At 39.9% G+C, this 17,241-nt stretch overlaps 1 protein-coding gene across 6 annotated transcripts in view; it reads right to left on the bottom strand.

The window, feature by feature from the left end:
• Window positions 1–424: 424 nt before the first annotated feature.
• Window positions 425–17,241, bottom strand: part of GLRA2 (glycine receptor alpha 2) — a 121,156-nt gene continuing 104,339 nt past the window's right edge. For all 6 annotated transcript variants that reach the window (XM_036384203.2, XM_036384232.2, XM_036384241.2 and 3 more), the window contains one exon: window positions 425–1,943. In XM_036384203.2, coding sequence (XP_036240096.1) covers window positions 1,665–1,943 — 279 coding nt within the window. In that variant the 3' untranslated portion in view covers window positions 425–1,664. The remainder of the gene's footprint in view (window positions 1,944–17,241) is intronic.

Here is a 17,241-nt window from a genome sequence, read left to right on the forward strand (position 1 = left end):
GGGCACAGGTCATCTCAGCACGTCCTTCAGCTCACCAAAGTGGTGAAGCTCTAACAAAGCCAGATGAAAGTTCAGGACACCCCAAGCCAGGCACAGCATGTGTGCGGCATTTCTTGCTCTGCAGGGTTACTGCGAGAGGGGAGCAGCATCCCTCCTCCCCCAGGCCTGGCTCAGCACATACAAATGTTCTACAAATACTCCCATCATATCCCAGACACACTTCTGACAGTCCTTGACATACTCCCAGGGGCTGCAGTAGTCCCTTTGCTGCAGGATAGACAGAAAAATTTGGTGTTCTAAGTCATGTCAGCAGAAGGCTGCTCTTCACCCTCTTTCTGCTGACAGAGCAGTGGAAGAGCTGGGCTGTGGCACGAACAGCCCTGCTGCTGCTGCTGCTGCAAATGAAGAAGACAGTGAAGAAATATTAGTACCACATTTAGCTTTATTGAAATTGAACAAATACCTTTTTTTTAATAAACCCTTTTACAGCAAGTGTAAAATTTTAATGTTTTACTCATCTTATGTTACAGGTTGTCTTCTTCCATGTAAGCAAAAATACCATCTTTTTTTCCTCTTTTTAATTTTTTTTTTAAATTTTCTACTTTAAAACATGTAGCAAGGATTTGAATAACGCAGATCCGGCACCAAAAGGTAACAGGTTCTGAAAATCACAGTACAGTTTTAAAATTCTTAGGTTAATTAATGATATTTAAAATGATAGCCACTTTGAGTAAAGATATAAATTAGAGGTCTGTAAACAAGTTGTGTTTACCTATAGAGCTATTGACTGCAGCTACAATGAGAGCGATAATAGAAACTCAATGCTAAACTGAGCTACACCTTGGAGGAAACAAGTTCTTACTAAGTATTGTGGTACAGGGTAGCACAATAGGTAAAATACAGTTTGGCACCTCAAGTTGCATGTAAAATCAGCAGAAATAAAATGAAGTAAGTGCACTGTCTCCCAACAGAAATAAACCGGGCAGTTTCACTGGTTTTGGAGTGTCAACTATCAAATAAATCACATGACACACAAGTTCAACCCCAAAATTACAATTCTAGTAAAGCAAGATAATATTAAAATGCACACCCACAAGGATAGTAAAGTATAAATTCTTTTTTCCTTTTTTTTCCCTCTCCCCTATCAGTAGAAATAATTTACAACCCACAAAAGGACTCCTTGGTGAAACCACTACCTACAGACATGATCATGGAATGTAGCTCAGTAGACTTGATTCAAATAGAAAGGCAACATTATCCTGAAAAATTTTGGTCCTCTTATAACTCACTGTACTGTAGCCACCACAGTCTCTTGATAGATGTTTTAGGAGAATTGTTTGTTTTCTGATTCTCTTTTGTTCTGAAAGGTAATATCTTGGTGATAAAGCTGGGTATAATTTGGCCCCGATTATAGATGTCTGATCGATGCTGAATCTGGAAGAACACAATAGGAGTACATAGGGGGAGCCTCTTGACTGGTCTCACGGCATATTTTGTCATGGAATTACTTTTCCTTCTACACTTCTTTTCCTCTCTGCTAATTTTTTCTCCAGTGTTCTGGGGGAGTGGGGAAGAAACCCTTAGTCCATATGACAGAATGACATTTCGCTGTTTATTTACATGTGGATCACTTTGGCTAAGAAGTCCTGGCAAACCAGAGCTGCCTATTTCTTGTGAATGTCCTCATGCCGTATGATTTTGTATGTAATCCAGTAAAAGATGTTGAAAATGAGGAAGGCGAGTGGGAACGCAGCACGGGATATTGTATCAATCCTTTTTGCACGGTCAACAAACTTCTTTTTGATGGAATCTGAATCCTTTGGTGGTGCTGGAGTTGGGTTGGGTGGTGTAGCCTTGACTGCTGTGCCATCTTTGACCTGGAGGCAGTGGCCCATGCCATAGCCACTGAAATTGAATCGGCTGTCACGAGCAACTTCATCTTCCTGCAGGATAAAGAGGACAAATAAGACACACAATCACCTGTCTATTGAGCATGCCATGTAGTTGAGTAGTTGAGGTGCACCCCTCCAAAGCACCTCAGCAAATTACCTGGTTACACAATGATACAAAGTCTGGGTTTTAAAGACAAACAAGTTAAAAACCACATTAAAAATATGTGGAAACCAGGTGATTTCCAGTGTTTCTGAATCCGAGCTTTAATTTTTCTAACCATGTCTAAATCAAGTGCCCTGAGCAGCAAGCTGTATCCCAGGCATATAGGGAAGAGATTTGACTCTACAGGTTTATATTACTCTCCTTGAGCTTTCTGTGGGGAGGACACACAGTCATGTTGGTAGCAGGGTGTCTGCTCCAGCCAGGCTGAATTGAGTGACCCAGAGATCCAGGGGCCCAAGTTCATGCCAGTGGGTTTCCATTGCTCAGCCTCACAGCAGCCTCACAGCTCCATCTCAGACCTATGAAATGAGGTAGATCATGGTCCCTCCCTGCTCACAGGAGTGCTCTGACAATCAGTACTTCAAAGTGCACTGGGCACTTGGATTCAGTGGTAGCTGGGAGCCAGGTGCAGTAGCACAAGCTAATGTAGCATCACCCTGAAGAAATCCATTCTCTCTTGTCTGAGTGGGTGATATTTGTTTTTGGAGAGGTGAGTAACTACCATTGAACTTTATCACTATAATAACTGTGTGATGAAAGGCTTGTGACTGTGCTGGTAAATTCTCCCTGATGTTTCTCCTGTCTGATAGAACAATAATACACAAGTTAACAGTTGCTGGCTGCTCTCCATGAAGGATTCAAAACCAACAGACAAAGCAGCTCTATTCTTTTTCATTCCAGCAGGGATGAATTGTAAGTTCAGGAGCTTGTTCTAGTAAAGACCTTTTATTTGACTGACAGATGCTTCACTGTTGACTGAAAATAGCCACTTCTTGGGTTGATAAGGAGCCCAATCCCTCATGAAGATATTTAATATCCTCATATCTCTTACCAAACCACAGCCTTCTGAACTGAACAGAAAATCAAAAACTGCAAGAAAAAAAGGCATCACAGCAGCAAGATATTGAATAACGAGTATATTGGCTGAACTTGGGGGTGGAAAGGGAGGATAATTTGCACCTATTCTGGATGTAAATCACTGCTCCTTCACAGAAGAACCTCTTTCAATAGTAGCATTTTTCTCTCTCCCCAGCTCCAGGACTGGAATTGAATATATCACCCAACTTGCTGTCCTTACCTTGGAGCTGACACGCAAAGGGGAATAATCAGTAGTGTGATTCAAGGCTACCAAATGAGAAATAGTCCCTCTGACTGCTCATGGCATTGAATGCTTATGGAAGGAGGGTAGGCAGTAAACAGTGCTTTGGAGACCCTGTCACTCCAGCATGAAGGTCTATTCTACAGTGAATCCATAAGCAGGTGGAAAATTGCATCATTGCAAGGCTGTTTGAGCACTTATCCAGGGCTTACAACCTTTCCATTTCAAAAGTTCACCATCATTAAGAAAAAGGATGGTCCTCTCCTTTTTAAATTTTATTTATTTGCAGTTTGCAGTAGCTCTGTGAAAACGCTGCTTGTCCTAGTGATTATAAGTATGTAAAATATTTTTAAAGATGAACCCACTGAGACCTAAGTTCTGGATAGCCTTATTAGGCAAGGCTTCTCTGGCATGACTTAATGACTTAATAACACTACAAGTTCCCCAGTAATACAGGGAGATGCCTTCCTCTCAGTGTTTTTCATTTTACTGAGTTTGAAGGATAAAATGCATGCCCAGGACATGAGAGGTGACTAAAAAGGGTAACAGATTTTCAGCAGCTGTGTTGCCATATGTAGTTCATTCATTTTTAAAAAATTTAATTTCTGTTGCTCCTGAGAGATCTGTGGGAAGAAAAAAAAGTACTGAGCTCAACGCCAGCTTGGAGAGTCCTGACTTCCACTGTGCCCTGGTGGATCACAGCTTTGTCACATGGGGCTGAGCAATTCATCTTCAATGTCACAGCCTTCTTTTTGAGTTTATGCTGTAGCAACTTGAGTGGGAGGCCATCTGACATTAGGGACAGGGATGTTTAAATCAAATTATTTTAGTTATTGAGCACCCAACCCTAACTATAAGGAGCCATTTATGTCCCAATGGGATTTAGAGCCCTGCTTTTCCAACCCAGACAGTTGTCTGTGCCACTGCTTTCTCACACAAGCCAGAGGGAAGCATGTTCAGTACCACGTTAGTTTTTTATTTAGGACTGCAGCAGATGGGATTTACCCTGGGTATAAGAGGTACAGCATTCACCTGGGGTATGAGGGTATGAGTGGTACCCTCAGAGGTCAGTTTCCCTCTCTGCTTGAACAGATTTTAATGATTTTAATCTCCTTCTCCCTAATAAATCTCTGGATGGGTTTGTTACTGTTTTCCCAACATGGAGCTATTTGCTGGTTGCAAAAAAAAAAAAAAAAAGTGTTTATGTAGGGTTTTTTAACCTTTATCAGAAAAAAAAAAAAACCTTTTTCAAAGACTAAATAATCCATTAGGAGAACAGCATTGTCTTGCTACACCCACTTGTTACAGTGCCTGATATTATGCATTTACACAAACACAGCACTAGAGACACCCAAGCTGTGGCTGTTGGGATCTTTTAAGTGCCACCAGAAGCAAGGAAAGCCAGAGCCCTTACAGCCCCACCTCCTGCCCTGGAGATGCCACGGCTCCACAACCACCATGGGATTTTTAACTGGAAAATCCCCCAGGAGCAGAAGGAGCTCTGCAGCCTGGCATGTGCCTGCACTCTGAGCACTGCCAGGTCTCACAGGCAAGACCTGACCCCATCAGAGCTCTCCCACCTGATGTCACCTGAAAGACCTCAAGGGGGTGAGAACTCTACCCTTTCCAATAAAAGTGGCCAATAGTGTTGAAAGTTAACAATGAAACCCTGGAGATATGAAGACCCACGTGTCTGTGATAAGAGGATCATCAAAAGTCTCATCACTTTGGCCATGAGACTGCAGAAGTGGGCTTGTGTCCTTTTGGCCCTCTGAGCCCCTAAACTGGTTCCACCCAACAGGAAGCAGAGGGGACAGAAAGGCCTCCTCCATGCTGCTGAGGGGAGCTGGGGAATCAGCCCAGGTGCTGGAAGTTCATTGTCCATGCTGCTTGTGGGTTAGCTCACTCTGGGGTGGATCATACCAAAAAGCTTTCTCCCAGAGAAATCTGCCCCCTGGGAGCTGCTGCTACACTCTGCCATCATGAGCCATGTGGGGATACCTGGCCTCAGCAACAATAAAACCCCCAGTGTGATTTACTTCAGCATTATGGATGTAGTTAAAAAAATCTGTCTCTAAACCACCATAATCCTATGACAAAACTACAATTTGACATTTCAGATAATCTTCCAACATCCTGTTCCATATAAAGGACTTGGGGGAATATTCACAGAGAAAGAAAAACAAATTTATACACTATACACAAAAGGATAAAGAACATTTTTTAAATTCTAATTCAAAATGTGAGATGAAGAACTGACCTTAAGTGCTTTCCCTTAAGTAGTGGACATGTCTTCCTTTGACCTAGAGGTGAACTACTGCACAACTTACCTTGGGTACCTGCTGCTGGGGCTCCAAAATCACTCTTCATTCTCAAGGTCACACTGAGTTCATACCCTCTGACATATCTACCATGGACACCCATCCACTGACAGTCTTCAACCTGCTCTCTAGCTTAGTCACTGCTAAAGTAGTCCAAGTGACTTTTTCAAACATCTCTACCATTATTTTAATCAGACTACACTTAAAACATATTAATTTTAAATGGGACAGAATCTCACTTGCATAAATCCCAGACTATTTATGTGTTTACAGATTTTAAAACCAAAATCAAAGAGCAGCTGGAAGCCACTGGACGTCAACTGGAGTGGCAGAATCCACTGCCATTGAAGTTATTAGCTTTATCTTTCTAAAAGGATGTGAAGTTCGATGTTACATAAAATAGAGTCACAACTCCATCTGTCCTTGATTAAGGCACAGGGGAAAGGGTCACAAACTAGCATGAGAAACAGAGAATAAATTAATAGCAAGAGGAAAGTGTTCTTTTGATAGTTTTCTTTCAGATGTTCACACCCTCAATATTTTAGAAGAATTATCCCTTGAAAGCTAATTATATTTTCTGAGATTTGGGCAAATACTTTCTATAGATACTTTTTCAACAACATAAATTTATGACTATTGTCTTAGGATGTCATAATGAACAGGCTTAGGTATTGGCTTTAAACAATTTTCATTAAACAAGAATTATATATTTTTCTCATTTTTTAATTACCCTTTATGAATTTAGTGATTTTTTTTTTGTGCTTTAAAAATTGATGGCATTAAATCTTCTTGACTTATTTTTAGGGTAAGCAACATATAAATGGGGGTAAATACTTCTGAAATGGTTTTTGGTTTTCATTTTTGTAAAACTTTTATTTCTACTCCATCAGGGCTATAATGTATTTCATACTACCACTTTCACATCAAAGCAATCAGAAAAAGGAAAAACACTTTAGAAAATCTAGCCCATTCAATGCCTTCCATGCTCATCTTTCTGTACAATGCATTTTGAAGTGCTTTGTCCCCACCACTTTAAAATGCTTATTGTCAGCATTGACTAAGTTTTAACAATGAGGAAAATGAGAGAGAGGCTGGCTTCAAACAGTGTATTTAATTTACTCTCTGATGTGATTTATTCTTTTAATTTTGCTACTCTTTTTCCAACATATGGTGGAAAAACTATTTAAAAGACTATCTGGTTTAATTAAATTTCAAGGACACAGATGATTAATTTTAGGTATAGGATAGAGAACATCAGAGAAATTTTCCTTTTGGTATTCATAAGCACAAAGTAAGAAGCCCAGAATCAATTCAGACTTGAATGCAAAATGGAATCATTAGGGAGTAGACACCAAAATATCTTTGGAGATTTCATTCTTAAATCATCTTTACGACTTTGAGACACCTCCCATCTCTCATACTTTACATAATTCATAGCGTGGGTTTGCAGACAGTCATGCTTACATGGTTTCAGTTCTCAGGAGTCACTGAGAATGTGGACAAAGATAGTTCAGCTGAGAAGCACATTTGGACTTTCAAATCCCCTTTGGTTCCTCGCAGAAGCCTCTTACAAAATTCAATTTGATTCAATTCAGTTGTGAGGAGATGAGAAGGAAGGTCCTTTCACAGATTAACTGTTTAAAAGGAGTAATGGAGTTTCGGAGTAAGTGATCGATTTCATAACTGGGGGATTCGCTGGAGGGGATCTCTAAGAATCTGTGTGAGAAAAACTCAGAAGTAACTGAGCTGTAAACAAGCTGGGACAAAGGGTCCCAAGGGAAGGTACACAGGTGAAACAGGATATTCAAAGCAGACAGAACTAAGCCAGGCTTTACAGAAGGAAATATTTTTGCTCACACCATGTTTGTGAGCAAAAATATTTCCTTTTAGAAAAAAATGATGAGTGACTAAGTAACAAAATAGCAGTAAATAAAATGCAGGGTTGATAAGTGCAAGGTAAAGCATTGCAGAAGATAACCCTAATTACATACAGATGATAGTGGGCTCAAAATGTTGTTTTTTCTTTTCCTTGTTTGTGAGTTTGGGCAATTACTACATATATGACTCTGAGATTAGTCCTCTGCTAAACAGCAGTCAGGAAATGGGCAAACAAACAGAAAATACCATTCTGCCATTTTATCTACTCACAGAGTGATCAGTTTTTGGACAGATAGAGGTTTTTCTGGCCACTTAATCCTAGTGAAGACATAGCAGAATTAGATAAAATACAAAGAGGAGCAGCAAGGATGGTAAAGGCCTTTTATTTTGTATAAGGAAGAAGAAAAGAGATGAGATCTCCTCATCTTAGAAAAGCTGTGTTTGGAAAGTGATATCACAGGATGCTGACAAACTTCTCTGATTTCTTACAGCCTGAAAAGCTCTGGATGTCAGCTCACCTATGCCAGATGTCATTCCCACTCCTTCTTAATCCAGACTTCAGAGGAGCAGAAGGTGATGTAAAATTGTCACCTTCTCACTTCAATCCTGCCCAAACTATAGACCAAATACTTTCCAGAATTTGGTTTAAATATAGTTTTTTCTAAATATTCACCAAGATGTTTAATCAAAAACAGTCTCTGGCTAATCCTACTGCAGGATGACACTCCATCAGGACTCATCATTCTGCATGTGACAGTGGTGTTCACCCTGTTCCTGCCTCTCTTAACAGCAATTTTCCTGCTCACTGAGGTTTGCTTTTGCTCTCATTTGAACCCTCGTGCCTTATGGAGTCTAAGTAAAACAGACCTTGTACTATAAATAGGCATTTTAATTAATGGAAGTGAAATTGGTCATTGTTATCTTTGGTGAGGGTTTCCAATGCACAAATTTAGGCTTGTTTTGGAAACCTGTGTTTAGTAGTATGTTCTGTCTCCAATAAACAGCAAAAAAGTCTCTGAAGCATGAGTGATTTACTTACACAGTCTGTAAGAACAGCAAGTGAACTGTTGTTAATGCAATAATGAAATGGTAGTTAATGCAGCTTCGCCCTTTTCAAGTAGGAATTGAACATTATCCAACTGAAAGAGTAACATAATTTAAACATGTTGTGAGCAAAAATATTTTCCTGCCCTGAAATATCTATAAGTAGAATCAAATTTTTTTCAAAAATTGCTTTAATATTAAAGATTATACAGTTGGTAAGGGTGAGTGGTTTGCCAGAAAAAAAAACAAAAAACAAACACTTTTTCTTTAGTAAAGAAAGGCTTCTGTCTCTAAATTTTGCAAACACAATTAATGAAAATTTCTTAATATATTTCAATTTTTATATTTAATATGATGAATGTTTTCATTTTAGGGGAGGGAGAACCAGATGAACTACTGTTTTGCAAAGTGCCATAAATGTTATGATAGGGAGTCATTCCTCCTAAAAAACCAGTAGATTGATTCCTGACACAGTCTTAGTTGCTTGATTCCCTTTATTTTAAATGAAGGTTATGCCTTAAAATATTCAGATAGAGTGAGTCTTATAAGTATAATTTGACTGGGTATTAAATTCTATCAGGACTGTAAGGTCAGGAGACTTGACTGCTCTTGGATAACTTCTGCCAGTCTCTCTCCAAAGAAAGAAGAGGTTGGCCACTTTATCAGTGGGAATGGCACATTATTCTGTTTTACATCAGACAAATACATGGTGGTGACCTAGATTTGAAGGATAATCTGCTCTGACCAGAAATCTGTTGGATAAAGGGCAAGTGACTTCTGCTCATTCTGTCTGCATGCAAGGCTGAGTAAAATGCAAAGCTGGTGTTTAAATACGTGACTATTTCAGCTAGAACATGAAACAGCTCTTAATGTGCACATGAAACTAAACAATATCAAGCAAGACTACATTAGCTAAAATTTTAGATGATCAAAAACCTGAAACACCAATGGAAATGTACCTAAAATTCACTTCTTCCATTTTTTCTTGCTTTCTGCAAGATGTCTACGTCAGGAGAGACGAGCAGACTCTCACCTTCCTCCTTTCAGCAGTGTTCAAGCCTGAGCCTCAGACTTCAGCTCTCTCCCTCCTTGAAACCTGCTGCAGGGTCAATATCACAGGACAAGGGCACAGGGTGTCCCCAGGTGGGTGACAGGCATGGGGGAGCTGCCACAGCAACATGTGGGACACCCCTGCCCAAATACCCCAGTCACGAATACCTGAGCTACCCTATCAACAGGATTTTTCCCATCAAGTTCTCTGGTTCTTTTCTCAAAGTAGATTTAAATACATCGGGGAGGATGATTTTTATCACACCTTTGTGAAATTTCTCAGTGCTTTCTTCTTTAACTGCAATTATTCTAGGAGACTTTGCTAGACCACTCCTGTGCCCTGGCTGTGCCATCTCAGAGTTCCTGATTAGTCAGCCAGTCAAAATTAAAAAAGAAATAGATGTACACACAGGGCCCATAAACAACACTCATGATTGGATTCATGCAGATTACTCTCAAGAACAATATATTGCAGGGATGTTTCATGGCTCAGGGGTTGGTTGCCTCAGCTCCCCCATTCCTTGGGGTGACGTGCAGCCCATCCTGCAGCCACTGTCCTCCCTGCCTGGGCCAGGGTGGGGATGAAGTGCTGGGGCCTGAGGCATCCCCACCCTTGCTGAGGTCTCCTGCTTGGTGCCAGGAAGGAGCAGAGGAAGGGACAGCAAAGGGAAGGAAGAGGAAAAGGATTTTTGCCTCTCTGGTGGTGGACTCTCACTTTCAAGCCATTTCCTACAGCAAACACCCAGAATGAACCCCAGCAAATGCAGGCAGAGTTTACCAGGGCTTTCTCAGACATTCATGCATTTAATTCATGCAAATACTGAACAAAATGAATTAAATATTGCAAATTGCATTAATAATTTAAATTCTGTAGCTAAAAATAGTCAAGAATATTTGAATAATCTTAAAGTGTTCACATGCAAATTTTATAAATTTAGTCAGAGGAGGCTGTGGGGGGTACTTTGTTTCTGTCATTACTTTTGGTTTTGGGTGTTTTTTGTTCCTGAAGGGATAAGCCTTTCTTTTCCAGTTATCAGTTCTTAATACCAGGCTTCCAATAAATAATGTTTTGGGGTTGGTTTCATTTCCTTATCTTCTATTACACAATTTACTCTTTCTGGCTTTCCATATCATTTATTTCTTGTTGTTAGTCAAGATCTCAATCTGGATTTCTCTAGCTATTCTGCACAGGCCCAAAGCATCATTGGCTTAAATAAAAAAATAAAAAAATTGCCAGTTATCTGCCCTTCAAACTTGCTTCCAAAAGAAATTGTTGCATCTTATAAACATCTTGACTGTTTGAATGTATTAGAAATTTACTACACATATAGACTTCTGTATATTCATTTTTTATTTGCTTCTGTGAGGGTTGCTCTATAAAATTCTGGTGTTATTTATTCTCAGGAAAATAAACATTCATCATGAGGTAAAAATCAATGACACTCAATGCTACAGCAACTTGACAGTGCAATCTCTACATGGAATTGTTGGGGTGTTTTTTCTCATCTGGTAAGTAATAAGTCCACAAATTCTAGAAGGTCATTGGAAGTACGCATACAATGGAAATTAAATAATATTTAATTTAAAATGTGTTTGATGGTTTTTCTTTTACTGTGTAGTCCACACACACACACACACACACACACACACACATACACACACATGCAGTCTGCATGCACCCACCATGGAGATATATGAACCTGCATATAGGTGTGGGCAACTACTTAATCTAGTCCTCTAATGTATTCCCTGAAGGCATTAGCTAGTGGCAAGTTCACCTACTGAGAACATTTTTATTCTATTTTAAGATTAAGGGCACTCTCCTGAGAATTTATTAATTATTAAATTTTAATAACTTCTCAAAATGCTAACTTTACACTAGCTTTCCCCTGCAGTAGTTCTGAGGAGCAAGAATACAGATCACACAGGCAATGGTCATTAAACCTTCCCAGTCCTCTCTGCCCAAAATAGGCTCTTTGGTGGGATGCTGACATTTTTCCAGGAGGACCATCTGCCCAGGCCAGTAACTAAGCAACAGATCTCCTGGTGCTGGCCTTTTATTACTTGGCAGAAGTGATACAAGGATAACCTGAAACAAGAGATTTAACTGTGTATGAGAGAAGTCAGTACTGAGAGGTACAAACAGATGAAATATGGAAGCACTGGAAAAGGTGTTCTTCAGAGAAGATCTCAGATGCTTATCTGAACTCAAGTTTTGTTCAAGAATATCAAGGAAAACAGGAGAATAACTGCCTGGTTAATTTACCTAAAAGACAGCTCACAAAGATAGCACAAAAGTAAAGGGTTGCTATGCCAGCAGCCTTCCTGAGACATGCATGTTGTATGTTTCATCTGTTATGCCCTGGAGTAATTCTAAAACAGTGTTTGCAGTGACAGAGCTCTGGAGAAGCCTCTCATGAGGTACATGGAAGAGGTCAGGACTCACTGTGGCTGCCTGAGGTTCCTGACCTTGAGGTTCCACTTTTGAGAAGGGATGGCACCAGGGGCAGGATGGAATTCAGGACACGTGCCAATAAGCCAAAGAACAAAGCAAAGCAGGAACACCCTGAGAGAGAGAGGGAGATCTGGCAACTCAGGTTTCTACTTCACTGAGCATCCAAGAGCTCCATAAGTACCAGGCAGGAGCAGACAAGAGGTGTTTGGTGACAACCTACATTCTGCACGGTAGGATATCACACACACTGTACAATCAGAATGGGTGGGCATTAAACTGATTTGTTGTCCTCTGAGCCGGAAACACGAACGGGGTCTTAGAACCCCTAATGTGAAACACAGGAAGGTTGATATCTACTCTTGGTCTTTTGCTTCCCTGTCTCCTTATTTCTGCGACTGTCTCCTCTCTTTTAATTCCTTTTTAACTTTTTTTTCTCTGACACATTTTGCCTCCCAGACCTGTCTTTGCCTACCTCCTCTTTGATGCTTTCATCCTCACTGTTTTCCTTATATATGGCCCATACCTTCTGCTTGCAAAATTTAGTTCCTTAGGTCCTATCTGCTGTGGCCCCTTCTGCTCTTAGCAGCTAAATTATCTTCCTCCAAAGAAAAGGCAAGCCATAAAGTAGAACTCCACCTTGGCAAGACCACCTCTAAACTGATAGGTGTTACTCCATTTTTTAAGAGTAGCCAGGAATTAGATTTTGTTTTCTTTTGTTGGTGTTGGGGTTTTTGTTTGGTTTTGGTTGTTTGTTTGTTTTTTTTTTTTTAATTAAAACCATCTGCTTTTGGAAATCCACAGAGTTGATAATCACTCAAAGAGTTTCCAGTACCATAAAGTATTTTGAAATGTGATGCTTCTCATTTGATCTACTGCTCATGACACACAGCCTGTCCCATTGCTGGCACAGAAAGCTGAGGATCACCAAGTACATAGGCCCATGTAGCAATCTGTGACTGTGTTCTGACCACCCAGAATATGCAACAGGAACCTTTTGGAGGCTTTGGAAAATGATCACGAGTGCTGCAAACCCAGCAAATGGAATTTTGTTTTTATTCTAAGTTTAAAGCTCAGTAAAAAGAGTTGTTGTTTGTGCATAATACATGTTCTAGTCTACTGAAAAGTGAGTAATGTGGTAGTATATGCAAATAGTAAGAGATTAAAGACTTGGCATGCTCTGGAATACTCCAATGACATGTCCAATCACAGCAGTACCATCTGCTTTTCCTTATATGTGCTAAATTTATAACACTCTGCTAATTTCTGTAAAAGTTTACTCACCAGTTTCAGGAAATTATACTTAACAGAATGCAATATTTGGGTTTTGTGACTTACTGTTAGCAAACAGTAAAAGCCTCTTCAGTTACTCATCTCTTAGACAAAGGACTTTGGAAATCAATAACATCGATTATGATTCTTAACCCTGAAGGAATGGCAGTAATTTGCAATTCAAATGTTAATTTCCTAAGTTTTTGCTCCCATTCGAATTTTGACAGACCCAAAGGCAATTAGACTTTCACCTGGGACTTGGAAACCACTAAAACACAAGTCTGGTATTGTACAGCTAAATTAAAATTAATTCCTTCTGTTTGGAGTGGAATTTTTATCAGGTTGCTTAACTGTAAATTCTCTTCAGGCAGTGATCAGTTTTACCCAGTATTGACTGCACAATATTGGCAACATCCCCCTCATAATTGCTCATTGACACTCTGAGATATAGGAAAATAGAAAACCAGGCAAGGAAAGGCTCCCTTCAATGGCCATCTGGGGTTTCCACGAGTGTTTTGCCCTGTTGGCTTCACAGCTGGATGTTTTACTGATGACACTGGAGTTCATTTAGGGTGTCTCTGCATGGTGCTGTGCTGAATGATTTCTTCCCACAGGATGAAAGGCTGAGTTGTCCCTTCTTTGGGTCTGAAGGGAGCAGGTATTTCAAAGTGTGAGACCATTGAACTATCACCTGAGGGGACAGTGGTCTAGAGGATATTTTAAACATGTTTGACACATTTAAATAGATGGTTTCAGCTTGCCAATTTTGGAATGGATCCTAAAATAGAAGTCACTATAAAGAATAAAGCAATTTGTTTTGGATGATTAAGAGAATATGGCTCATATATCCAAGGTGTGACAATTCCAATCACATCTTCATTTCAATTTACAGGAAAGAAATAAACTAGGCTTCATTATTGTTCATACTGCTGGCGCTATATATTTGATATGATAATCTACAGTATTAGTCAGTAAATTGACTCACTGGACTGCCCTTGATCATATGCTCCATTTTCTGCTCAGCAGGGCTCTCTCTAACAGCTATATATAACCAGGGAGGGAAAGGAAAGAGAGGGTTCTCTCTTAGATCATTATAAAATGACGCCGCGTTCGGTTTCCCTGTTGCTTCAAAGGTTACAAGTGATGTGATCTTTTCACCGTCACAGATAATACACGGCTGCTGTTTGTCTGACTTGTCAGCTCCTCACACAGAAATCCAATACTTCCCTCTTGTCACATATTCATTTCATAAATGTGCTCTCTTGCAGGCCTGAAATGCACTAGTCTCTGTATTCCTATCTGCCAGGTTTCAAGTCTTGCCTTGTGTGGTCCCTCCTCATCATACCATGGTTGTCACATTAGCAACCCACATGAGTACTTGCAGCAAATGTAAAATGTCCTGAATGTAATTAAAATTCTGCATGCTTTCTATTAAATAACCTAAATCATTGTGCATCATAATCCATATCTCTGTTCTTCTGCCACTGTTTTAAAATGTCTGAATTACTGAGCTAATTGCACAGGCAGGTTGTTTTTAGACTGTATAATGCATTTATAGCTTATATATCTCTGTCAAAATAAGTATTGGATTAATCTTGGCTCCTCATCTACATGTTGAGAAATTGCTTCCTCAGTCCAGACAGAAGTTAAAGTCTGGGGCAGCCTCTAAAAGGGGCTGAAGGGCGAAGGGCAGCTGAGAAAGAATGAAATCCCACAAACAAAAAAGCAGGCATCTCAGTAGAAGATTGGCATGAGTTACAAAATACAAACCTGTGTAGCTGTATTTCAGCAGCATATCTGCAGCTGTAATCTGTGTTGCTGCAGAAGGAAGGGGAAGCAAACACTGTTAGGACAGAAAGAGCCTATTACTATTTCTGTCCAGAATGGTAAATTGTTCAGAGACTTTTTTACTCACCTTTGCTCCAAAAGTACTTGCAAGTCAAAGAGAATTACAGGATGTAAATTGTAAATACTCAACTGTGGGTCAGCACATCTACAAAAAAGATATAATTCACACTCACACTCTCCTTTAGGAGCAATCCCTGACAAATCTCTTTTAAACTCACTCCTGATATACTGGGCACATTACAGAGGAATGTTTAACAGCACTGATTAATATTTTCAGCGACTGTAAATTGTCCAGTGCATTGCCTGGTACTGGCTCTGCCAGCTGGCTCTCAAGGGCTCTTCTGGTCCCACTCCCTGCCATCCTACAATTCTGTATTTGTAGTCTGAAGAACAGAATAGAAATCAATCACTGTCCAGGCCAAACAGCTTCCTCTAAATTGTAAAGCTTTAAAAATGCAAAGAGGCTAAAGTCTAAGCCTCTTTGCTTCAAGGGCTTGAAAGCTGCCAGCAGAAAAGATCCCCAGATTTATATGGTACCAATTCCTAAGACATCTTCACTCTGAAATCGAAGGCAAGGAGGGAAGACATGGTAAAAGAAAGGTCAAAACTTACATCCCACCATGTCATACTGATTACCCTTTGGGCACCCCTGTACCCCTGGGGTATGCTGCTTTTGGCTAAATGCCTTTCTATCTCCCCTCAGATGAATGAGACCTCACCATGGGAGAATGGGGTTCATGTTTCATAGCTAAAGGAGAAAAATATTTGACAGACTCACAAGAGTCGGGTGCGGCAGCAAGGAACATACAGTGGTGACAGGAAAAAAAGTGAGGTGCTGAGAACACTGGCAGGTATGCCACATGCAATAAAAACATCACTAAGCTTCACATGGGCTTCAAAAAATATTCATGAAATAGCAGCTGTTAGATTCAAATACAGCATCTGATGAAAAAGATCTGTTGTCATGATATAAGTCTGATATTCAACCCCAGCTACACAAATACTCACAAGAGAACTCACCAAAGAGGAAAGCAGTAACAGTACAGAGAAGTGTGACAAAAGCAGCAGTCTCCATGCATCAAGAAGTAAAATTCAAATAGATTATTTTTACAACAAAATAACACAATATAAGCCGCAAGGGAAAGTGAACAAAGATCAAAGAGCAAATAAGAGACAGGCAACATAAACAGGCATCCCCAGTATCTGGAAGTCAAAGAACAGCAGCATACAGCACCAGAGCATCTTAAAAGAGCTGTCATGTCTTTGGGGAAAAACATCTTTTGTGCAAACTTGAAAAAAAGGAGTATTTACATTTAGGAAGCAAGACAACATTTTCTGTGCCTGAAAAAAGCTACCCACTCTTAACTATTTTATTATTTTTTCTTCACATTCCTGTCCAGTTCCCAAGGAAAAAAGTATACTTTATGTCTCCATTGCATGAACATCTAGCACAGGTAACAGTAACCCCATTAGCAAAAAATATAAAACTGACTCCACTAGAGTTCATGACAGACAAATCTAGGACATCTTCAAGATAAGGAACAAAATGTCAGTTCTCAAAGACATTTTAAAAGAGAGCTGCAACAGCTAGATAATCAATTGCTTTTACATAAAGTCTAAAGCCAAGGTGAAGGTTTGGAACAGCAGCAGTGACTTAGTGTTTAATGATTTCCTTTTTAAATGTTTTTAATTATGAGAGCAAATAATCTTGTTTTCCCCATTGCTTTTTCTTCTTTGCACGGGCTAAGGACCACCAGTCACCCCCCATCCACCATCGGAGAAACCTGAAATGGCAGAATGAAATTGTCTTGTTCTAAATCCCTAAATGTGCTCATTTTGTTCCTGCTATTGTTTGTGTAATTGTGCAAACAGAAATACATCAGATAAGGAAAGAAAACTAGCACAGTCACTTTGTCCTTTGTCTTTCAAGCCTGCCCTCCTTGCAGGCACAGTCACTGAACTCAGGGTTACTTTGCTTGTGACAAATACCCACCAAACACCGTGGATATGCACTACAGTTTGCAAAAACATTAGTCATCCTGTTTGCTTTCATCTAATACAGAGCTTTGGTCATTTCTATCTTTGAATTCACCTCACACCAGATCTTCCTCCGCTTCCAATACCCTTTTCCCTCCCAGCCTGCACTCCCATTGGCTCCAGTG

Source organism: Molothrus ater, chromosome 2, assembly GCF_012460135.2.
Source record: "Molothrus ater isolate BHLD 08-10-18 breed brown headed cowbird chromosome 2, BPBGC_Mater_1.1, whole genome shotgun sequence".
In the NCBI taxonomy this organism is placed as follows: Eukaryota; Metazoa; Chordata; class Aves; order Passeriformes; family Icteridae; genus Molothrus; species Molothrus ater.